Below are 25277 nucleotides of genomic sequence, written 5' to 3' on the forward strand. Positions count from 1 at the left end.
AATGTCCTGGCACATATCAACAAGACCATCAAGCCATGTCAACATATTCAGTTAAATGAAGTAAAAATCGTGAAACATAAAATCATCACTGGAACTTACTAAAACAAAGTGCATGAAACTACCCAGAAGTCCTCCACAACAAGCACTAGTTAACAGAATGATTTTTTGTTCATGGAGCAACAAGGAGCACTGAGTCTAAGCAAAGGAGACTTTGTTCAATTTCTCCTTTAAGTTTTTCCTTATAGAACAGAGAAACTTTTTCCTAGCTTTCCTATCTGTAAAACAAAGGAAGGGCAGGGGGAAGAAAACATGTCCAAAAAAATGACGCAAATCAAAAGCTCCCAAGGTTCAGACTGCAGAGCTTGGCCAGCAAGACTGAATGAGCTGACATCCAAACCTGCACACAGCAAAGTGGACCACAACCAGCTGATGACTAAAGAGATGTAAAATACCAGCCATTATTTTTACTAAATAAAGTAAGATCCAGAAATGCAAGCAGAACAGTTGTCCCTGAAAGGCAATAGGACTACGACCTACTTTCCTTTCTGGAAACTCTTATTCCATTCACATGCAGGCCAAATTTAAGAGACTGCATCCATATCCACTAAGGCTGCCCACAAAAAAACGCAGGAGCAAACACTGCCTAGACATATGTAAAGTCAAACATACTATGTATTTTGTTTGTTAAAACAGACTACAGATTATTTTCTAGAAGCACAAATTACAAGTAATTAACCTCTGCAATTAAATGCTTAGCAGCAAATACAACCTGTTAAAAATATTTAACATATGTAATGTTTCAAATATTTTCACATTGAAAATTAAAAGAAAATACACTTTTAAGATCTCTTAGGAAAGAATGTCTACTGGGAAAAACAACCCATTTAGAAAAATTTGTGTGCTATTTAATATAAATTTCCAATGTATTTATGGAAAACAAGAATACATAGATGCCATCAGTTACATACAGTTAGGTTTAAGGTCTTAGATAGTTCATTACTGCTCTGGGCCAAGATTTTTAAAAGAAGTTGCAGATATACTGACAATTATAAATATGGTTACAAATTAACATTAAGGAAAGACGGGTATTCCTTATGGGGAAAAAAAAAAAGTGTTTCTTTTGGGTGGAAGGTGTATATTTTAATGCAAATGTCTATGTATTTGAGACTTTTTACTTCCCTCACGTTGAAATAGACAGAAAAAACTCACTGTATGTTAAAATATTTAATCTAATAATCTCAGGTTTATGAGGTAATTTTTAAAAAGTAGATGAAGACATGTATACAAGATATGGAAAGAAATCATGCCTGCAGTGGACAGCGGCTTATTTTCATAGATCATAGAACGGTTTGGGTTGGAAGGGACCTTAAAGATCATCCAGTTCCAACCCCCCTGCCACGGGCAGGGGCACCTTCCACTAGACCAGGTTGCCCAAAGCCCCGTCCAACCTGGCCTTGAACCCTTCCAGGGAGGGGGCAGCCACAGCTGCTCTGGGCACCCTGGGCCAGTGTCTCACCACCCTCACAGGAAAGAATTTATTCCTTATATCTAATCTAATCTACCCTCTATCAGTTTAAAACTGTTACCCCTTGTCCTATCCCTACACTCCATGATAAAGAGTCCCTCCCCAGCTTTCCTCTAGCCCCTTTAAGTACTGGGAGGCCCCTATAGGGTCTCCCTGGAGCCTTCTCTTCTCCAGGCTGAGCAACCCCAAATCGCTCAGCCTGTCTTCTTAAGGGAGGTGCTCCAGCTCCCTGATCATCTTCATGGCCTCCTGTGGACCTGCTTGAGCAGGTCCATGTCCTTCTTATGTTGGTGGCCCCAAAGCTGGACACAGAACTCTAGGTTGGGGTCTCACAAAAGCAGAGTAGAGGGGAAGAATCCCACACTTCTCTTGAGGCAGCCCAGGATAGGGTTGGCTTTCTGGGCTGTGAGGGCACATTGCTGGCTCATAGTCAGTTTTCCATCCACTAATACCTCCAAGTCCTCCACAGGGCTGCTCTCAACCCACTCATTGCCCAGCCTGCATTTGTGCTTGGGATTGCCCTGACCCACATGCAGGACCTTGCACTTGGCCTTGCTGAACTTCATGAGGTTTGCCCGGGCCCACCTCTCCAGCCTCTCCAGGTCCTCTGGATGGCATCCCCCCCCTCCAGCGTGTCATCCGCACCACACAGCTAGGTGTTGTTGGCAAACTTGATGAGGGTGCACTTGATCCCACTGTCCATGTCACCAACAAAGATGTTAGACAGCACCAGTCCCAACACCAAACCCTGAGGAACACCACTTGTTACTGTTGTCCACTTGGACATCGCGCCATTGACCACCACTCAGAGCAAGACCATCCAGCCAATTTCTTACCCACCATATGGTCCATCCATCAAATCCATGCCTCTCCAATTTAGAGACAAGGATTTGTGTGGGATGGTGTCAAATGCAATTCTGAGGCAAACCATTTCTAAAAGCCTATTCAGGATTTTGTTTCCAGTCCAGTAAGATTAGCCAAAACATATTTATATGTTCAAAGAAACCTAAAAATATCACAATAACACCTCCTTCTTTTTCACTAGGCAAGTACTGGAATTGAAAGGTAGTTTTATTGTTGTCCTTTCATAAACAAGTTTACCAAATTCTATTTAGTTTATTCTCTTAAGCTGCATATATAACTTCTGAAGTTCAACTTACTGCGTGGCATTTCATTTTTCAAAGATTTCTGAAAGTGCATGCAAACCATTTGATAATCCAAAATGCTTCTTCCTTTTAAGATTGTGATATGCAAACACCAGGGGAATTATCGCTATGTGTTCATGAAGAAAACAAAGGCAGCACAAAGCAGCAGAAAGGAAGAGCAAAAGGGTAGCACGAGAATCCAGACACCAACAGGGATCCAGGAAAACATGCTCTCTACTCTGATACACCCCAGCAACTATACTTCAAATCCCTCTGTAAGGAGGGATTTGAAGAACCTTCCCTTCTTCCTTTTAGTTCTTCTAGTTATTGGGAGTTATTAAATCCAACTTTGACAATACAGTGTTGATAACTGCTCCTTTGAGTAAGCTGGTACAAGGAGGGACTCCAATCCTCACACTCCCTTTTCAAACTCACTACTTGAAATACTCACTTTTTATGTATTTCAGCATAGGAAGTGAAAAACTACTTTTTTTTAAAAGCCAGCTATTTTCCAGTACTTTCTAAACTACAAAACCCAGTAATGAAATCACTAATCTGTGATCATGGATCAGCATGGATCAGCTCCTGTGTTCCCCCCAAACTACCGCTCCCATAAGGAATTTCTCCCCACTCCAGCAGCCTGCACTATGCCCACTCCCAATTCCTCTGCTACGATTTGAACTCAAACATTTCTGCCTACCTCAAAGTGCTGCATCCTGGAGTCCTGCAACCACAGGAACCCAAATTTTCAAAATTAAAGGATAGAATAATAAAAGCAAACATTCAGCCAGTGTTTCCACAGATGATTACAACAATATGAATTTTACAGTTAAAAGGCCAGAATGTAAGCAAACTCAAAAATGTATTCCTGTTAAGACATTAATTTTAAACCAATCTGGTGAACTTTTGAGAATTTAAGAGCAGCTAGAGTATCACACAAGAAGTTCAACAGAAAGTTAGAGTATTCCCCCCACAATCACAGAATCAGTAATGCTGAGAACAAGCTGTCCAGTAAGCAGAAATTTACTGTTTGTTTTCTTTCACTAATCTGTTCTGAGAAGCAACCCTCCTGCTGTCTTCCACAGAGTCAAATGGAAACGACAGAATGGAGTTAGCTGGTGGACAGTCATCCCTTTCACACAGGGATCACAAGCTCAGACACAAATGAACAGAGAAAAAAAAGCTTTAATTTTACTATGAAAAACATTAAGTAAATTCCTCTAAATTTAGGTATGTGATTTCAGAATCTAAAGGTTTTGAGAAACAATCTCCTTTGGCTTTCTGGTAAAATTAGCCTCCAAAATTCAGAGCCATAACAAGTCATTGGCTGACTATGTTAGGAGCCACTAGTCTGCACCACCAGATGAGCAATACAGACCACATTGCAGAAGTGTCAAAGTGAAACATTTCAGGTAATGAAAACCTCTACAGAGGCATGCAGAATATGAATTAAAGTTTTAGAAGGCTGACATCAAGTGAATGTATCAATGTTTATTCATAAAAAAAACTGAGGAAGGTTGTTGAAGAGCTAACACTGGGCAGGCTGATGAAAGTACTAAAGTAGCCAGTACCATACAAAAATTTTTCCATGATTAGTTATGACAGTATTTAATTGAAGTGCATAAAATGCTAGAATGGAACAGAAAATTCAAGACAAGGTATTATTTTCTCTCAGATGTGAAAAAGAGAAGAATCCAAAGGAAGTTAAGACAAATATAAGACAAAACACACAGAGATGACCTTTATAAGTTGACAAAAAAATAGGGATCTATGGAAAGAACCAGATCAAATGTCAAGAGAGGAGAATATAAGTAAAGTTATTTAATAGATATATCTGCTTTGAAAATTATGTATGATTTAAAAGTGTGAAAGTCTGTTCATGTTTTCTCAAAACAGTTTATTTAAAAGTTGCCTTTCAAGTTAAAACTAATGTTTGTGAAAGCTCACTCTCTCTCTCTGACCACTGATGCCCTAAAAAACAATGGTCATTCATAACAGAAAAAGCACTTTCATTTTAAAAAGGAAAGTCTACACACTGCTATTATGCTTTGATTCACTGAAGGCTCTCAGTATTTAGTATCTAGTGTCTGCCCTGATGACAGAGATATAGCTTTGTTATTCGCCTGTGGACAATCTTTAGAGATGGTAAGAAGATCTGGTGAGTTTCAGAATCTCCGTGTAACAACAAAATAATGTTTCATCATCTTCACTACTCTAACTGTGATATTTTAAAATTAAACAAATGGGAAAGAGTTGTAGTATCAAGAAGTCCGGTTGCATAGTGAAAGAGAATCACATTAAAGAAACTATAATCAAAATTTATTGAGACCCTAATTTCCTTTTCTTATTAACATGCTTCAGTTTCATTACAATATTATGCTTGGGATGCTTGGTTTTAACTTTGCACCTTGAATTTTACAGCAGTAGACATATATTATCATATCCTGCTGTGAGTTCAGATTCATGACTTAGCAGTATATGGAGAACACCGTAAGCCTTTCTGCACCAGCAGCTAATACCTGCTCTGCTTATCCCTTCAATCACATCAGTTCCTCTCAATGCTCCCAACTATTTGACAGAGAATTATTCAACACTTAATTATGAAAATAAATGCAGTGGCCTTTAAAAAAAACACGTTAAAACAACATCCTGCACAATTACTATAAGGATTAATGAGTAAAATATACCAAGTTTACTAACAAAGTTATTCACAAATACTAGGAAAGACAAGAGACCAATAGCAACTCCCTTTGATTCTAATTGAGGAAATACCTCTACTTAGAAAGGCACACAAGTTCATGAATAAATCCCACTAAACTCAATCAAATTTAGACAAATAAGCTTTAATTCTTTCCTGATGCATCCTTCTGATAGCAGACTGCACAAAAGTCTCTAAGTTAGGTGGAAACTGGGACAGAAGGCGACAAGCTGTTTCATAGCTCTTAGAAACAAACGAGTTCAAACAACCCTTTGTTTCAGCAAAGCACTCGAGCAAGTGCTTAGGTTCCACTGACTTCACTTGAAGTGAAGCTCACATTTACATGATTTATTCCATCAAGGCCAGCATGAATACTAAAGAATCATACTCACTCATGTCTCTCATAGCCGAGGGTTTCTCGGATAGACCACGCAACCTGGTAAGGGGAGGTCTGCTCTGAATCCTCCAACTCTTCTCCACTGTCTTCAGACCAATCCAGACCTAAGGGAATTGAAAACATGAAAGCTGGATGAAAAGTGTATCCACCTCATATAAGTCTCTGAGCAACCTATGGCACAAAAGATGAATGCACAGTATAGTCACAAGCATAATTATGTTTGATTAAATCATATAATATTCTCAGTTACACGGGAAAATTTACAGTAACAGCTCCATTATAGTGTGCAAATAACATGCATTGATTTTTGTCAAATTTTAGCTTTCCTTTTAAAATCCCTATTGGCTTCTTTACCTATAAGCAGTGGAAGAAAAATCACCAGCTTCCTTACCCACAGAAAAATATCATAGTTTTCATACCAAGCACATGGAATCTTTAGAGAAGAGGTAAGAGAGAAGTCCCTGACATGAAGAACTGACTGTCTGGTAATTTTTAATACTATATGATCTAAATAGGTCGCTTCCATTTCTGTTTATATTCTGACCCCTGCTCTGTGCCAAAACACAGGGAGAATAGGAAAACCGTAAGACAGAGCAGCATGGACAGACAGATACACAGCTACACAGGATGTTCTTCTGCTCAGTCTCTGTAATTGCCTGCCAAATGCATATATTAGCATGAAAAGAGAGCTAAAGGGAGAGATGCAAATACTCCTGCACTTTTACTAAGCAGCATGCCTTCCCTTGATGATGATGCAGTAGCATCAATTTATTGTATGCACCAGCAATCTGTTAGCCAAGCTAAACACCATCGTTGAACAGGACAGCCAGAAACTGAGTCCAATGAGTTCTCAGGTGGAACGTTTTATCTGGAGTTCCATCTTTTGCAGTTTTTCTTACTCCCTCTCCCACATCCAGTGAAATTCTTGCCAATTCCTTGCAGTAGGTGGGATAAAATTAAGATATCTTAAGATACTTGATAAAATGCCAGAATTATACTTTCAACTTAAATGGTTTTCTTACTCTCATCCCTTCCATAAAGGAATAAAAAAACCAACTTAATCATTGGATAAAGGTGTCTACAATTGGTGCCATGTAACAAATTATTTACTGAAGGTTTAAAAATAAAATCAGAGGTTGCACTGTTTTGCTTCTAATGGGCACTGCAGAAAAGAAGGAATAAAATCTAATTCAGATTCAGCTATACTCACACTGAAGACTGCAGCTACTTTAATATCCAATTACATAGCTCTGATGTAGGTACACATAAAACAGGCTGCATCTAGATTTTGTGCAGTCATCTCTAGTGTTACTCTATCATAAAAAAGAAATCCTGAAATTCTCTGAACTGGCATAACTAGTCTTTCATATTAAGGCATTTTATGAATAAATAACAAATATATTTTCTACTCTCACATAATTAATATGTGAATTCCATTACTTTGCCGAATATAAAATGTTCTAATTGCATACATATACGCTTATGTATTTGCATAACTGTACATTTATAGGTCTAATCAGGTTTTTTACTATGCCTCATTTTTAGGAAAATGTATTCTCTTCACCACTTGAGAATGTAAAACATTAAACACAGAAAGTGATCTTTCTACAGTCTTTCAAAACGCAGGTCACTTTCTAAGCTATTGGGGTCTGTGACACTCAAAAGTGCCTCCGGAGTTGCCATTCCTCAAAAGACCTGCATTATATATAGGACCATCAAAGCGGTTTTCTGATGAACAACGTCCTTTGGAGACATGCTATGGGATGCTAATTATCTTCTGAACAAATAGTCAAGCTATCCCATGAGTGCCAAAGGGCAGATCTTAACAGCAAATTTAAAAAAGGTTAATTGAAATAGCAAAAATTACAGATGTTTGCAATTAAATAAAATGTTATATGAAGAACGTCCAAATTTATTTGAAGTTTTTTTTTCCTTTTTTTAAACACCGTAAATGGCATTCCTGCTTTAATATCACACATTGACTCCAGTTGCCCTTTTCCCTGTCAGTATTTTACTTGTTAGAAAAGTACAGTCTAAAACTACGCAGAAAAGTAAGGTAACTTCAGAGGGTAAGGGAGTTAACAAGGATAGCTAGGTCTACCTAGGTCTGTATTCATAGCCAGACAAATAAGCCACAAAGCTGCCTTTTTAAAGCTTTACAGAGCACTACAACCATTGCAGCAAGTTGGTTCTATTTACTTACATTTTCACAAGCAGTAATTGATTATTAGGGTTTCTAGATAATAAGTAAGGAGGAGGCTATTCCTGCACTGGTATGTGGACAAGAGTCCACCCCCTCCAGTTACCTTCTGTAATGGTGCTGCCCACCTGCAGTAGTTTTTTGCTTTTGGTCATCCACATTCTGTACACAAACAGGCCCAGTCAAGAGCAGTTCTCTTGTGCTCCACTTTTCCCAGTCAAGTCAACTGGAAATCTGGATCTCCTGAGAAGGATGGGCCAAATCTCCAAATTTTTACTTGCACTCATTTTGTAACATGCACTTGTCACATAGCTAACATTCAACCTAACCTTGTCCACTCACATAGGTACAGCTGGCACCACATTTACTCCCTGAGTTGCAAACCTTCTGTACGATGTCTGTATCATCCAAACAACATTCCCTACACTTCAGTTTCATTTCTCAAATGGTTAACAGAACATTAAGAAGAACAAACAAAATGCCATAAACCATAATGTGATGGGTCCAGGCACTCCCTTCATAGAGAACAGGGCTAAAGAAAACACCAAACGATGACCTAGTTCAGGGTTATTTTGTAAGTACCACACATGAATGCAGGACAGGGGTAGGAAAACATTCCCCTTTCATCTTTCGGTTTCAGGCTGAAAAATAAGGTAGCAGTGCATCTATTATCTACCCACCTAAATGCGGAAACAGATCAGTGTCCAGCTGCTGTTTTCGAGTGCACAGTTTCACCAGTCTCTGTAGCCGGCTCATGCAGGACGAGTGAGGAGAGAAGGCTGTGGCTTTCATGAGGACCCGATCAGTCCTTGGAGGGTCCGTGACAGGAGCCCTAGCGGGTGGCAGGAGGGGCAGAGGTCTCTTGTTAGACAACTGCCGGGCTTGTGCTATAGTGTGTGTGGTGGGTGCCACTCCCTGCATTGGTAGGCTGGTGTTCGGAGGTTGAGGTGACTTGCAGACTATGCCCTGCGGTAGCCCTGTCGGCTTTAACGAAGCTGATGAAGGTGGCAGATGGGAGTGCTGCTGCTGCAGAGGCTGCTGCTGCAAAGGTGCAGGAAGGGGGCTAAAGTGCTCTTGGCGAACTTTTAAAATCTCTGTCTCTCTCTGGCGCTGCCGGTTTTGAGCCAACTTGCTCTGCAACTTTTTCCTCACTGTTGCCCCTTTCTTTAGGTCATCATCCTCCTCGTTGAAAGCAAAGGGGTCTTCTAATTCTGCCTCCAGGTAGTGGAGAGGAAGCCTAGCCCCTGGAGGGGAGAGGGACATCCCATCCAATCCATTGGGCATCTTCAAGGCCAGGGTGGGCACTGTCAGACTGAAGGCCATAGCATCCATCTGATGCCTGACCTTTACCTCCTCTATGGGATCATTCTTTTTCTTCCTCTCCTTTTTCGGTATAAAGCCAAGTACCTGCAGGTGGCTGTTGCAGTACCTTTGAAAAGTAAAAGCAGTCAGTTATTAACTCTTGTAAGTAAAATCTGAAGAAAACAGACATTACTAAACGGAAACCCACATGCACCCATCTCATGAGAATATAGTTCAAAACACAAGAGGTTTTATAAGTGTACACAACTGCTTCTAATACAACAGATAACTACAGTGTTCCCAACCTGTAACAGAAAACAAAAACTTATACAAGTGACAATTTGTAATCTTAAAATATAACTGCCTTCATTCGTTATTCAAAGGAGAATCACACACCACCATGCAAAATATTTACTAATAGGGTAAATCCAAAACAAAGTGAACAAAACAAATAGACTGTCTGATACATAAACCAGTAAGAACTCAAGCCATTAACTCTGATCATTTCAACATTTCCCAAGAAAAAATACATTGAAGACTACTTCCTTTCATTTGGCTGTACTTTCACTGAAAGTAGCTAACATTTTCATCAGTGCACGCATTACTATTATTATAAATTCCATTGTATTAGGGAGCAGTTTCTTATATGGACAATCTCACTAGAGATGCCTCTTGAGAAGGGTCACTATTTGCACTTAATGAACAATTAACATAAATATTTAAATTCTGTTTTAGTAGTTTAGCATGATGAATTTTGTAGCTGGAGGGTTAGCTGAATGTTCTTCAAATAAAAATCTAGCTTAGAAGAAATTCTCTGCTGCTAGAAAATGTTTACGCAATGCCAGGATTATGTATACATACAATCCGCAAACATGGGCTTTAAACTCTTCTAATGTAAAAAAAAAAAAAAAGCTTCTGAAATCATGTTATTAAAAAAAGGAAAAGGAAAAAAGTCTTTGAAAGTTTGTCATTAAAATTAAAAGAAAAAGAGTTATGGCCACAGATAACATACTAAGAAGTAAACAATTTTGTTTTGTGATTAAAACAAGCAGGTGATAGAAATGTAGGAACCATAATCTGATCCTTTTCCTGTTTCCTGTTTCACAGAAAAAATGCCACCAGCAATCAGACTTCTGCCCGTGCAGGATTCCATCTATAACCTGCAGCTTACAGATTAAAATAAAGATATGAGGAAAGAGTGATACCTACATTGAGGTATTTATGGACAAGATAAGGAAATATTTATGAAGGTATTCTTTAAAATCTGACCAGTATGAATCTGAGAAAAGTATGTTTTGTTATTCTTGGTCTTCATGAAGAAAAAACAGCAGAAAAGCCCAAAACTTCAGTTTTGATCCACCCCCCTAAAGAAGCAATGTGTGAACCACTCATAAAATGTCCATAAAAGGTAAAAAAGAAAAAGCAAATTCATATATGCTCCTTAATGATCTCCAAATATGTAGTTTCTCAAGGGATCTACAGCCATAGGATTCAAAAATCAGAAAAGGCTAAAAAGTACTGCTACTTATTATTGCCTAAATAATTTCTTTTATTACATTAAATTGTAAGTAATAAATAAATCTAGATGAGGCAAGCTGAAAGCCAGCAACATGTCGAGTCCTTACTAGAACACACTGGAATACTGTAAATTCATACTGAGAAATGCACTTCTAAAAATAAAATTATATAATGAGGGATCAATAAAGCTTCCCTTAAAGTCAACATCATTATTCCCATAATTAAAATTAAGCACTTGTAAAATATTTTGTTTGAACAAGACTGAGATCACTTACAACAGCACTTTTAGTATAACAGAACAAAACCAATAAATAGACAAAACAAACACCAGGGATTTTTTTCCCCCCTCTTCTTCCAATAAAAAGAGTTGTGCTCAATATGAATGCTTCCCTTATATTGTTCTGAACTTAAATATTGCCACCTTGTGCTTGTGCTGACGTGAGAAGTTAAACTGGCTAGTCTGTTTTCATTGTGAAAAACAAAGTGAAAGCAAAAAAAAAGGTGAATAAAACTATGAAAAGGTAATAAGCTTGCTAACATGCTCTCAGTTTTAGGCTGTTATGGGTTTTGCTTGTTCACTTAACTCCAACAGAATCATTTTTATATGGCAGAGAATAAAGCTTTGGCTCTTATAACTGACCATACTGCATCACTGAAAGCCAACTGTATCTAATGCAGACACTACCCCTGGACACAAATCCATAGATAATGAAAATACAGATCACATGCACTTGCAGACTCCAGTACACACTGACGTGGCTCTGTGCTTCAAGTTCTGTCTATCAACTCCCTGTCTTCCAGCATAACTGAGGCTGATACCCCTTGGACTGGAAGGAGCAAGAAGAAACTAGAAAGAGCACCTAAGTCTTCCCTGGGTAGAGAAGACTACATGCAGGCAGTTTTGGCTAGACATAATTTATTAGCACCAACTCAACCTTGGCCTTCGTAGGCTCTAGCTAGTCCCCCATGGAGCCAGGCAGGCACACACACCCATTTCCCCATCCTTCCAGTTCTAGGATGGCTTTTTAGTTGGTCCTGGCTCAAACTGTCCCTGACTATGTGGTGCAGACATTAACTAACTCTGTGAGAACCAGTCTATAATCAGCTGAGTTAAGGCAATAAACTCTTCAGATAGGATGTAAAGACCAGGGAAGGCATGAGCAGTTCATGCTCCATGGCAGACTGATTACCGGGAAGACTGCAATAGCACCTACAAGTAGCACAGTCCTTTCACATAGCTCTGAGCATGAAACCCGCTAGGGTCAAGCTGGCCCTACAAGAGCCAATTCTGATGTGCCTGTGTGAGTGGCTAGATTTGTCACTTCTATAACCTGCTTGTGAGTTACTCGCAGCTGACTCCCCTTCCTCACTCGGTGCCAAAGGCACTTATCCTGTGCAGGTGAGACTGAGTGCAGTCAGCACATACGGTAAGAGTGGCGGGTTGAGATCCATGAAAACTACCATAACATAAAGCACACAAAAGGTGACGGGCTCTGAAGGCTTCAGCTGGACAGTTTCCAAGAATCCAGACAGCAAGGTTTCCCACCTACAACTGCGTTCTGTTTCCCAGTACATCCCAGACTGGTATTAAGTTCTATCACTTATTTAAAGGAAGGTCCAAATAAACTGGAGAGCATCTTGCATATTAACGAAATATTTAAAGAGTCTATTCAAAGAGGAGAATTAGAGATAAAATGGTGTTTAACCCAGCTAAATTGTAATAACCTTGTATTTAATTTTTAAGTTGAACTTCATTATCTATATGTGTATTTGGATAAGAAAGGAGACACATATTCAGAGGAAAAGCAAATACAAAACCCATGTCTGTATCATCCCATATATATTCTTAATAAAACCAAGACACTGAATAGAGAAACTAGAGTTCGTGTAAGGCAATGAAGTCATGCACTATTAATAGATTTAATTTGTAGAATGTTAATGGTTAATAAGAAATCTAATAATATGGCAGCATATTAAATATCTTTGTGGCTGGTAACTTCTCATTTGTCTGGGGTCAAGTGATAATTTTTTAAATTATCTGTGGACAGACTATGAAGCTTTTGGCATATAATGCATGCATCCTGTTTTTATTTTCTTTTTTATAATCTTTAGAAGTAGATAAGAAGATAGCTGTCAGAGCATCATACAGGCTGCTTCCGATCATGTACAGTTACATGTCTAAAACTGTGACAAAATGACCATCTGACAGTAATTTTGTACACAGAAAATTAAAATCTACAAGTGAAGAGCTCAGACATAGCAAACATCTTTATATCGAACGGAGTGTGAAAAAAGTCTCCTAAGAAACAGATACAGGTTTGCCTGCCAAAAAAAAAAAAAGTTTAGAGCAGGCACAGTCTTATCACTAGCATTCATTATATTTTATTGTTAAAATTAAACTCTGCCCTGAGAAGCAGTCTTTTAAAATATTCTTTCAAACTATCACATCCTCTCATTTGAAATTAAAAGTTTATTTTCTCCTTCAGACACCTGCTGTCCTCTTCAAGTACTGTAATGCGACACTCGACATGCAATTGAATTATTCTAATATAACATACACCAGATGTCATGACCACACTTCACTTTAACTTGAGAAAAATCAAGAAGAACAAAGTGTGAACTCAATTCAAGGTGTAAAGAAAAATCTCAAATTCCATGGGAACATATGAGACCTAAAAACGTGTCATTAAGTACTCTTATTTCTATTGTTTTTAAGTGTGACCCCTGGTAAACAGTAACTCTGGCTCAGTCAGCTCTTACATCTGAAATTACAGCATACCATTTACACTAACAATTTCCATGATCATTTCTGCGAGCTTATTTCCAAAGAGCCTCAATTGTACAGTAGCAAAGAAACAGTCACCGACTGTCAAATTACAGCTTAAAGTTATTCATCTTGTGGCATTTGAGCATTTGCCCTACAGCTTTTGACAAACATTCATGTTTTTTTCTCACTTCATCAGTCTCCTCAACTGAAATGGCAGGTGAAGTGCAAGTTAATTTAGAGCACAGTCCAACTGTTGTTTCAGACAAGAGAGGGAGCTGTGAGCTGAGAAGGAAGTTTTATGTAGGGCACAGTGGGAACACTGCTAATAATGCAAAAGGTTAGTGAATGGCAGCTAATAATGTGAAAGGTCAGTAAATAGTGGTTTGATTCTTTTTTGGCAGATTTTGTTTATATTTTATGTTTAAAAAATAGTTTCTAACAGAACAAGCTTCAGATAGTTAACAAACATATTAATTAAATACTGTGTTAATGGCAAAACCTGCAACAATGACTCTGAAAAATTAAAGTCATATATACATGGCAGCTAAGATTAGACAAATTCTGCTATTTCAGTCCAAGTGACACCAATGAGATTGGTCTTCAGAAGGTCTTAAAGAGCAAGAATTTCCTTGTGGCTACAGTATGGGCTGCAATTCAGGAAATCTGGTTTGAATTCCCAGCTCTCCAACAACTTCAAGCCCTAATTCTTGCAAGGCATTTAATATCTGGGCACCTTGGGCATCTTCATTTGTGCCGGGAGGGGGAGAGGAAGGGGGGAAGCAAAGGAGAAAGGGACTGGACAGCACTTTCCCAGCTGGCTCATCTGTTATAAAGCAGTATTTATTTTATTCCAGTAATACAACACTACAGATCAGTACCAAATCACAACCACCGAACTGTAATTCTGGATTCATTCCTATGTGTCACTGCTCACTAAGGCCAGAAGGTATGTATTTTCAACTGTTTGTCCTGAAAAAGAAAATGGAAGTGTGCTTTTGGCACAGCTGGCCAAACAAGCAGGCCTTTTTAAGACCATGTACTGTGAGCAACAAAGCAAATTAATTAGAACAGCAGGTACTGTATAGCAGGTTTGGTGCACAGTTTATAGTGAATTTGAGAAAAGCAATCAACTCTCCTGAAAACTTCCTTGGCAGTAAGTTACTGCCCCCTTTCTGAGTACTTGACTCCAACTGAAAATAAAATAAAGTTTACCAGTGTTAAAACAAAACCCTCAAAGGAACATTCTGGAATTCAATCCACTCAGGCCACTTTCTCCCTCATTCTGAAACCAGGCAGCATTTTAAAACAAAACTCATGTCTATGTCCCAGCCACTTCCCACTTTGTAGATGGGTAACAACTCACCTACGGTCCTCAGATTTGGGGATGGGGTTGGTGCAGCGTTGGCTGTTATACTTGGCCACATATTCACATTGCTTGAAGGGGGCAGTCTTGTCCTCCAGAACGTGTCTGATACAGAAGGCGTAGCCGTTAAGTCGCCTCTGCTTGCACAGTTTGGGGCTATATGAGCACAAGGGCTTATTGTCAACCTCAGAGAAGTGTATGTGTTTGCCTTCATACATCACGTGACTCTATTCCTTGTGAACATCAGCTGAAAGAACCAAAATATTAAGACATATCACATAAGGAGAAAAAATGCATTCAGTTCTAGATTGTGTGTTTCATTCTGGCAGGAAAGAGGGATGCAAAACAATACCTGATTTTAAATCTTCTGTACCATATCAATGTTAAGAGAGAGCCCCAAGGACACCACTATCCTGGAATGATGATGATTCAAGATGAAGCAGATTGTCTAAGGAAAATATCAAAAAAGTCAAAGAAAATCAGAATAAAATAGATATTACTACTGCTTAATAAGTAAGTGGCCAGATGTAGCCACTAAAATCTGTGTTTCATCTAGCATCCAATAAGCCAAATCCACCAGTACTATAGTTTTCAATCAGTAGTCACAGATCTTTGGAAACCATGAAAGGAAATTATTGGGGGGGGGGGGGCAGGGCAGAATTCTATTGCCACCACACTTAAACCTGCTAAACAAAACTCCACTCATCTACCAGAAAGTGATTAGGAGCTACAAGCTGAAAAAAGGTTAAGCATCAGATAAGATCACTTGCTTTCAGGAATCCAGTTGAATGACGATTAACCCATTTGATTGCAGAGGTTCTACTTCAAGTATCTTTGCTTACAAAGATGCTGGTGACTATCCTTGCTATGTATAATTTTAATTTCATCAGGCAGTACAAGAAAGCTTTTTTTTAAAAAACAAAACAAAACAAAACAAAACTTTCTTTACCACACCTGATAAACAGTCTTCAGATCTTGTAGATGCCCACAGCTTCTGCAAGCATCAATATGCAGTCCTTCCTGAGGTCACCACAGTTCTTCAGAGCTTTTCCTACCTCATTGTACTTATTTTAGGTAAATGCAGGCATTAATAATATCAGAGGCAATACTCCCATTAATGTCAGGAGGGATGAAATGTCATTTCAGCAAGAGGCTGTTTTTTCTCCCCCTTAAAATAGACTCCTACAGTGCAAATCCATGCAATCGTAAGGCACTTTTTAATTTCACAATACTATGGAGTCTTTGGCAAGCATCTTTTAAAAAAAACTAACAAACATAAAAATTAAAAAAGAAAAATAACAACAAAACAACACCCCAAAGTACTTTCAAATAAAATTAACAGTACACATATTCTGCAGCTACTCTGCTACACTCAGCTTAGCCTAAACGGCAGCTTTTATTCATAAAGGCCATCCTGAAGCACTGGAATAAACTCTTTTGAACATGGTATATATTCAGTACTCAGTGCAGTTTCATATGTGTTATATACCAAGCAAAAGAATGTACATAGAGGTGATATTCAGGAAATATGTAATAAAGTAGAGGCATGTGACAAATGGTACCGATTAGCACCTCAATCAACTTACTTGTTCCCAAGGCCCAAAACAGCAAGAACACGATTGCAAGGAGGGAGCCTACACAGACTTTGCAGGAAAGATGAGTTTCTTCTTGTGAAGGTACAAGCTGTATAAAAGTGCCTTGAGAAAATGATAAGCACTATGGCACTGAGGGATCTCAAAAAACAACTTAAGTCACCAGGGCAAAACAAAACACCCTATCACATCTCTAACAGTAAACTGCATAAACCAGGCCTTTCATTAGCATATATCTAGCTGTAGAGCAGAAGGATAGAACCTTACTGAAAATTTAAAAACACACTTAAAATTCTTGGAACAGTTGTATATGTACACATGCAGCACACACAGCATACAGAATGGAGACACATGCTACAGAACGTAACTAGCACAAGTGACCTGATTAATCATTTGACAAGAATAAGGATCATTTTGTATTTCCTCTTTATAAACATAGTTCGTTTTCCATGCACACATGCAAGCACACACTGCGAGGGGCAGGGGCCTCACACTTTGTTCACACCAGATAGCCACAATACAAGCAGAGACATCTAATCATCTTTCCCAGCTTCTCTCAATGCAATATATGCAATATGCAAAGCATGTACTATATACATTTGAAACTAATCACTGGAGTACGACCCTTCACAAGGCATCACTCTTAAGAACAAAAAAGTTCATTGTTGGCTGTGTCCTTCAAAAACACAGAAGGGGAAGAGGGAACTATCATTTCTTTAGCATGCCAAGAACCAAATAATCCTTTCAGACACCTTTGTTAAGGTATATACTGACATCCATGTCAGTATTATCCAGCAACAATGTGAAAGAAAAACATAAATCCCATGGTGACACGTTCAATACAGGAGTTCTGATCTGAGTTTGAGTTATGTTTGAGAGAGAGCCTCCTCCCTTACTATAACAGCAAAACTAATCAAATGAGTCTTAACTAATTGCACCTCATACACACATCAAAGCTGACAGAAGGCCTTTTGCTCTGGAGTTTGCTTCTTTCAACAGTTAACCAAGGCTTGTATTTGGTTGCATACTGGACAGGATGAAAAACTAGAAAGAACAAGTACACCTTGCAGTTGGGGTAACATGCTGTTCTCTATTTCTCTTCGTTTTATTTACCACCTTCTTTAGGCTACTACTATGATGCTTTGCAGAGTTTTTGATGGATCAATGACCTTCTCCTCTTTTGCACAACCCAGCAATATTTCCTTTCTGAAGGTTATACAGCAACAGACCAAAGAAAAAGAGTTCCTCAGAACGGTTCCAAAGTAAACAGCGAGAAACATGTACCTGATGTGCCTCTGTTAAGCTTCTGTAAAGAAACTGCTCCACAGATCCCAGCCACTATAATCCTGGATTTATTCTTGTGCCCCCAGTCTTATTTCTGGATTTAACTCATAATTAAGTCTTATTTTTGCATTTAACATGACTGTGTCAAGGCAGGCACAGCATTTTACTTCTCACTTGTCTGAAAGATACAGGGCAGAAGTACAATGCCATATGAAACACTCAAGCAAAAATACTGACAAACCTTAGGGAAACCGATGAGCTTGAACATGAATTTTTGGGTCTATATATACACTAAGAGAAGCTCAGGCAAATATAACCATGTTCAAAATTCTGATAGAAATCAATTAGTGCAACGAACAAAAAGAAATCTAATATATCTAGCAGCCAATGTTATACAAACACCCCCCACACAGCAACTCCCTCAAACATACAATTATATCTTTATCGGTAGATCCCTACACAGACTCTCTAAAAAAGAGTGGCACTATGTGGACACACTGCCAGAATCAGAGACTAAAGTTGTACTTAATCTAAAAAGAGCTTTTTGGTCTTACTTCCATAGAATACCAGATATATTTTTATTTATATATATATCTATATATGTATATATAAAAACAGAAAATACTTTTAAATCTACTGATTCTGATTTAATCTGATGCAATATTTTATTTTAAACAAAATATACAGAAGTTCTTAACAGAGCTTTTTGCTGCTACGTAAAAAGTAGCACAAGCATGGAATAGGCACATGTCACTTAACTGAAGAGAACTGAAACTACACTTAACTAAATAGCGGGTGGGGGAGAAATTATTTTTGTCCCACAGGATTCAGTAAGAGATGACGGAAACATGGACTTCCCCTGGAAAACTGAAATGCTTAAGCAGCTGTACTTCACTGCAAAAATATCAGGGTACAAAACTTTCTGGAAGCTGTTTTGGGTTTTGCATTTATACTCTACATTGAAGCTGTAAAATGGTTCAGCAGAAACATGATTTATGCCTGCATATGCTCAAACTAGCTTTAGCTGCAATCCATGAATGAGAAATCAGAGGCTGCTTCTTGAGGAACCTAGATTTTCCTTGAACAACTGCATCTAAATAAAAGACTTTGAGCTAGTCAGGAGCAATGGGACAAAGAACGTAAGTGAATCCAGAAACGTGTGCCATTGTCAAATGACGTAAGACATGACTGAAGTTTTAAAGATTATGGTAGGGGATTAGGTGAATATAGAACAGTCATAGACCCTATCACACAGTGTTAGAACTAGGGGTATTTGATGAAGATAGTAAGAGATTGACTCAAAACGTACAAAAGAATTCTTCATTTTTACTACTCATGGGTAGTGAAGTGCTGGAACTTGCTGTCACAGGAGGCTACAGAAGCAGACAGTACCCTCAGGTTCAAAAAGACAATAAAAAAGTTCACAGGCAGTGGAGACATAAGTGATATACCTGCTAGTATGCCTAATTTAACAAATATGGATGGTGGGGGAGTAAGAGAAAAAAACACTAAAAAGTAGCTGGGCTTTCATGCTCTTCCTAAATAGTATCACTTACTCCTACTGCCCAAGACAGAACACTAGGTTGGATCGACCCCTGATCGGATCCAGCAGGGTATTTCTTATGTTCTTATGAGGTTACCACTAACATCTACAATTTGATAACACATTTGTTTCTCCCTTTCTCCCATTTTTTATTCCTGAGCAGTTAACTGGAAGAAAATCTCCTTCCTCTGGTAAAAGCCCCATCTGGACATGTGAAGAGCAACCAACTTAGCAGCCCATCAAGGACAGGCAGGACACAGAGCAAGGCAACACTGTGGCACCATCACTTAGAGCAGAGCTACTTGTCCTGCTGCGTGCAGCCACTGGTGGTCTGTAAGACAACTGAAGGTTGTTTGCAAAGCAACTGTAAAAAGAGAAACGAAAGACTTAAATACACACAGGTACACACCTGTGCAACTGTCAGTACCTGCTGTCAGGCATAGGAAAAAGCCAGCTCCTGACTGCTTTTCATACTGGCAAGCAAGCAAAATCAGCTCCCTTGCAGCACACATCAGCTCCAAGACAACAAAGCTGTAGCTCTTCATTCCACATACTCTCTCCCAAAACAGTTAAACAGTCCTTCAGAGAGGCTGGGAAAAAGTGTAGCAGGAAACTTCAGGGGGCAACCTTTGCTAGATCATACTGAGTATCAGCATTATGTCATCCAGAAATTTGTTAACTGACATCATCTGTAGTCTATATAGAAGTTAATGACCTAGTCATTATTAGAAAGCTCAAAGCATTATAGCCCCAAAACTCAATAGGTAATTTTGAGAAAACATGGTGCTGAAAATATTAGAATATTTTAAATCATGTGGGTTGAATACATTCTTAAACATATGCTCAAAACTTGACATTCAAAGTACGTAAGACCCTTTTAGGCAATGGAATCCCCAAATGCATTGTAAATTGCAAGGCAATTATATGTCGGTGGTTAAAAGATGTATAATTAAGAGGACTGAGCTCAGAGCTTCACACACTGCATCCAAACAAAAGCCACGATTAAAGAGGTCTTAAATGTGTTGTTTTGCATTTGCTAATACTAGCACAGATTTCATGTTAAATTGCTTAGTGTGTTCATGACCTGTCATAAACAAAGTACAACCATCTACACGTGCTTCTAAAACCATCAGCTTGGGGCCACAAGTGGAACATGGATCTCCAAGAACCTAAGCTTTTCCACAAACACAAATAACATAGATAGCAATTTTATTGGTTCCTCAACTTGACCAAGAAAGAGAAATTCCCTGAGTTGTCACTGTCTGACCCTTTTGCTGAGACCAACAGTAAATACATAGATTTTAAGATGTTTAGGCAACACAGAATTTCATGCATCAGAGATGAAGAGACCTTAAAAATCATTGCAAAAAGACATGCATTTAAAGCTACATTACAGTAAAACGTTTCAGTCAGTATAAGTAAAAAACATACTATTAGAGAGAAAGCAAAAACATTTCTTTTTTCTATTTCATATTAAGAGACTTTAGGCAACTAGTACCTCTCTGAAGTGCCCTGTCCTATCAAGAGAAGCTGCACCACATCTAATTGTGGTCAACATCAACACCACAAAGTTGTAACTTCTGCCCTGTTCTGTGATCTAACCATAACTTTGGCTTAGTTCTGGTCATTTAACAGCTCAATTCTCTACTACAATCAGCTACCAAACCAAGCCTGCTGTAATTCTGGAAACAAGAGTCTTTTTGTTAGTACAAGCATCCAAATTGAGACAGAAATCACTGGGAAGCAACCAAAGTCAACTACAAGAGTTCCTGTTTTTTACTTTTACTAACTAGAGTACAATCCTTACACTCAAGAAGACCTCTGAAGAGCCCTGCACAAGCCAAGGTACTGCACACACATGCAAGTACCCTGACAGATCAAGGCACTTAATATGTTAACATCTTCCTAGGCATTTCTAGTTACCACCTGGAATCACGTTTTGGAGTATTTTATTTCATATGTTAAAATCTACCTAGGAAGACAGACGCAGCAACATTGTCCTCATTCTGCCTTTTTAGAAAGCTTATTACTTCAACTCTGCAAAAAGGGAGTTTATATTGCATAAGGATATCCAGTATATTAGCAGAAATCGGTAGTATATTTCATGCAATACTGGTAATATAGATTATGCTTCAGAATATAATGCAATAAATACAGAACTAAACTTAAGTATTATTCCCAGTAATATAATGGCTAGAGAACACCTAGATTTGTACCAAGTTTCAACCAACAGCAGAAAACATAACTAAGAGGGAAAATAACTTTTTGTTCCAAAAATGAACAGGTGGTTCTTTTTGTTTTCCTACACAAAATGAACTTAAGCAGGATCTTTAATTTCGGCTAATTCACTCATCCAATAAAGAGTACCTTAGAGAAAACATGACAAAGACAGCCCAAAGCCTAAAAAACAACAAACATTTAAGACTCTAGGAATTTTAGAAATTTCAAAGGATTTCTAAAGAGAAAAAATGTTAAGTAGGAAGATTCCTAACTGTCGTCAAGAGCACATTCATATAGATTTCAATAAAATAATTTCCTAAACATGGCTATTCCTGACAAAAGGTTCAAGACAGGCTCCATATCCTTGGAAGTCTTTTGAACAAGCATTTCTCTATTTGAGCAGAAGGTCTCAGGTCCCAGTCCTGCAATCCCACCCTCACAGGCAGACAGATTCTCGTGCTTGCACAGAAGCACACTTATTTCAATGTGGCTATACACAGGCCCAGGGTTTGCCAGGGTGAGCGGAGCTGCAGACAGGCGGCCTTCAGATGCAGCACTAAGTGGAACATTTGGGCCACTGCAACATCGCAGAAATGCACTTTGAAAAGTTATCTCAAAATATCAAAACCATGACCCTGAGAGAAAGCAGGGACTAAATATACCACAGCATACCTTGCATCTGTACTTGAAAAAGGCTGCAAGTCCAAGTCTTTTATTTCTTCAAATAACAGATAACCTGCACTTGCATATGAGGTTAAACAAAATACCTTAAATCTTTTTAGTCCCAGTACTGCAAAAACAAACAAGTTTATTTTCACACAGTACAGGAATATCGTTCCTCCTTCACTAGGAATACTCAACAAATAAAATAAATCAGTAGAGATTCTTACAGAGAAGCCTTTTAGCAGTTAAAAGCTATCCAAGTTTCAATATGGTATTACAATAAATTTGTACCTCCTGAGGATTTACCGTACTGTTAGAACATGGTACATGCAACTCTGTAGGACCCAGCCCTATGTACAAATCCATCCACTCATCATAAAAATATTGAAACATCAAAACAACTTCCCCTAAGTAAATTTTGAGTTGCTTTCTGTATATAATTTAGCCTCACAATTAATAAAACTTGACTGATATACATATATACTAGAAACAAATCACATAAAAAGCTGAAGATGGCTGTGAAAACGTCACCTGGTTGTGACAGCTTCATACAAAACATGAGCACTCCAGTTCAGCAATCAGCAGCAGTACCTGGTGGGTACAGCCTTAGCATGAAACACTGGCAGTACTGGGGTGCCTATATGAGAGGACACTCAACTACAGGGGAACAATGTGTTGCCCTAAATTTGCCAATTTTCTTTTTAAGTCTACCAATCCTCAAAAACTGAGAGCAGCCTTAAAATAAACCATTGTATGTTGTTAAGTAACAAAGTTAGAACTAACTATAGATCTACATATTTTAATCAGACGCTATAATATAAGGCTTTAAGGTAAACATTACTGTCATTTCCAAAATTCATTTGAGGTTACCCGTATGAAGCCATTAGCATTTTGAGCTAAACGACATATGAAGGAACATCTGACCAAAACTAGACACCTTCTACATTAGAAACCAGAGCTATTTCACCTGTGCAGGGTGAAGTGCGTTGGTGGGTTTTCCGGTGGACTCACTTCACAACTACCAGACGTTCTTTTCCCTGAAAAAAAAGATCCTTTCATTTTCAACCCTGGGGGGCAGCGGCATCTCGTAGGGGACCCCCACCCCAGCAGGACCCCGGCCCACGGGGAGAGCTAGGGTCTGCCAGCAGGGACACGAGAGGGGACCAGGGCCCAAGTCCAGACACAGCCCTTGCTGTGTAGGGGCCACTGAGGCGATCCCCTCCCCTGGCTGCGGGGACAGGGGGCTGCTGCCCGTGTCCTGCTGAAGCCAACCGGTCCTAAGACAGTGGGGGTGGCTGAGGGTCCCCGGCCCGGGCCGCGGCGGGGCTGAGGTGGCTGCCAGTCCCGGCACATGGCTGGTGCGAAGGCGAGAGCGATGCAGCCCCTCACTCCTGTCCCTCGCTCCCAGCTTCAGGGGCCGCTCCGGGGCCCCCATGAGCTGGCAGCTTACGGGGGGGGGGGGGGGCACACTAACGGCCTCCTCACACCCCCCAAAACCGCCCCCCCCACTCCCTCCCAAAAAGTTGTGAGGCGAATCAGCCCGCCGCCGGCCCGATCGAGGGGGGGGGACACCGGCGGGAGGGAAGCGGGGGGGACGGGACGGGCGGGGGGGGGGGGGGGAGGGGGGGGGACCGCGACCGCGTCCCGGGGCGCCCCCACTCCGCCGGCCCCGTCCCCACGACCGCGGGCGCGGAGCGAGCGGCGAGGGGGGGAAGCACCCGAAAAACGCCGCGAAACTTTCCAGGCCGCGGCCGGCGCGGCCCCGCACGCCCCGCGGGACCGGCACCGCCTCCGCCGCGGCGGCCCCGCACCGGGCTGGGGGAGGGGGCGCCGCCCCCCCACCCCACACACCCCACACCCCCCCCCCGCAGCCACCGCCACTCATTAAAAGTAATTTCGGCAAATTAATGCCGCCCCCCGCCTCCCCCGTCCCGCGGGCCCCCCTCGCCCCGCCGCCCCGCGCGGTGCGGGGGGGAGGGGAGGGGGGGCAGCGGCCCCGGCCGAGTCGCCCCTGCCGTCTCCCCCCCGGCCGCCAAGCTCCGGCGGCAGCGGGGCTCGGCCCGCTTTAGGCCCCGGGGCCCGGTGTAGGGGGCCCGGCGGGGCGGGGAGCGGAGCTGCCGGGCCGCGCCGCTCTGAGGCCTAGCGCCCCGCCGCCCCCGTTCTCCCCCGTCGCCCTTCACCTCCCGGGCAAAGGCGCCACGGCGCCGCGCCCCGACCCTCCCGCTGGGCCCCGGCAGCCGTCTCACCCCCCTTCGGCACTCCTCTCGGCGCCCGAAAGCGCCAAAAACCCCCGTGGCTCCCCTCACCCCCCGCTGCGGCCTACACCGCCGCGGCCGATCCCCGGGCTCGCGTAGCCCGCCTCCCCGCCCGCCCTGCACGCTTCGCACCGCCTGCCGCGCTACGCGAGCCCGGGGATGCAGGCCGGGCCTGGCTTACCTTTCCAGCTGCTTTTTTTTTCTCCTCTCTCTCCTCTCCCCCCTTTCCCTCTGTTGGGCTGACAGATCAGAGTTTCCTCCCCAGCAGAGGGACTGGGAATGGGCTCGGGCTCTGTGCTGAGGAGCTGCTGCCCCCCTGGCTCTAAGAAGATCCTGCTTTTTGTGGGGAGGAAGCTTTGGGGGCTCTTTATTATTTTAAAACTACAAAGTGCTCAGAGGGTAGGTGATTATTAAGGGGATTCCCTGAATATATTCTCCAGCAAAGAAGGCAGGGCTGCTGGGGCTGCTCAAGAAGAGAGCCAGCAGCCTCCTACAGCACCACTACAGGCACTGAGAGGACATAACATCAGAGAACGGCTCCTCTGCCCTCCAAAACAACAACTTTCCTACCATCTTGGAGGTAGTAGAGAGGGAGAGAGGGAGGGGGAAAAAAGTACAGAAGGTTTTTATAAAGTGTCAATTTGGGGGAGGGAGCCAAATAGCCAAAACAAAATTTTTTATCATTTATGTGACTTTTTATTTTAAATAAAAATAAAATACAAAGGCACGTGGCTGAAGAAATAATTTTCTTTATAACCTGTTAAGATCATCTTTCTGGAAAAAAAAAATAAAAGGAGGTACGGTA

General features: G+C 40.7%; 1 protein-coding gene across 1 annotated transcript in view; it reads right to left on the reverse strand.

Moving 5' to 3' along the window:
* Positions 1-25190, reverse strand: part of INO80D (INO80 complex subunit D) — a 46592-nt gene extending 21402 nt beyond the window's left edge. The window contains exons 1-6 of the mRNA XM_033010898.2: positions 24654-25190; positions 23185-23254; positions 15268-15363; positions 14916-15162; positions 8646-9394; positions 5761-5869 (exon numbers count right to left, since the gene is read on the reverse strand). Of these exons, the coding sequence (XP_032866789.1) occupies positions 5761-5869; positions 8646-9394; positions 14916-15133 (1076 nt within the window). The 5' untranslated portion in view covers positions 15134-15162; positions 15268-15363; positions 23185-23254; positions 24654-25190. The remainder of the gene's footprint in view (positions 1-5760; positions 5870-8645; positions 9395-14915; positions 15163-15267; positions 15364-23184; positions 23255-24653) is intronic.
* Between the last annotated feature and the right edge of the window lie 87 nt (positions 25191-25277).

This window comes from Tyto alba, unplaced genomic scaffold (assembly GCF_018691265.1).
Source record: "Tyto alba isolate M040663 unplaced genomic scaffold, T.alba_DEE_v4.0 Super-Scaffold_7, whole genome shotgun sequence".
NCBI lineage: Eukaryota > Metazoa > Chordata > Aves > Strigiformes > Tytonidae > Tyto > Tyto alba.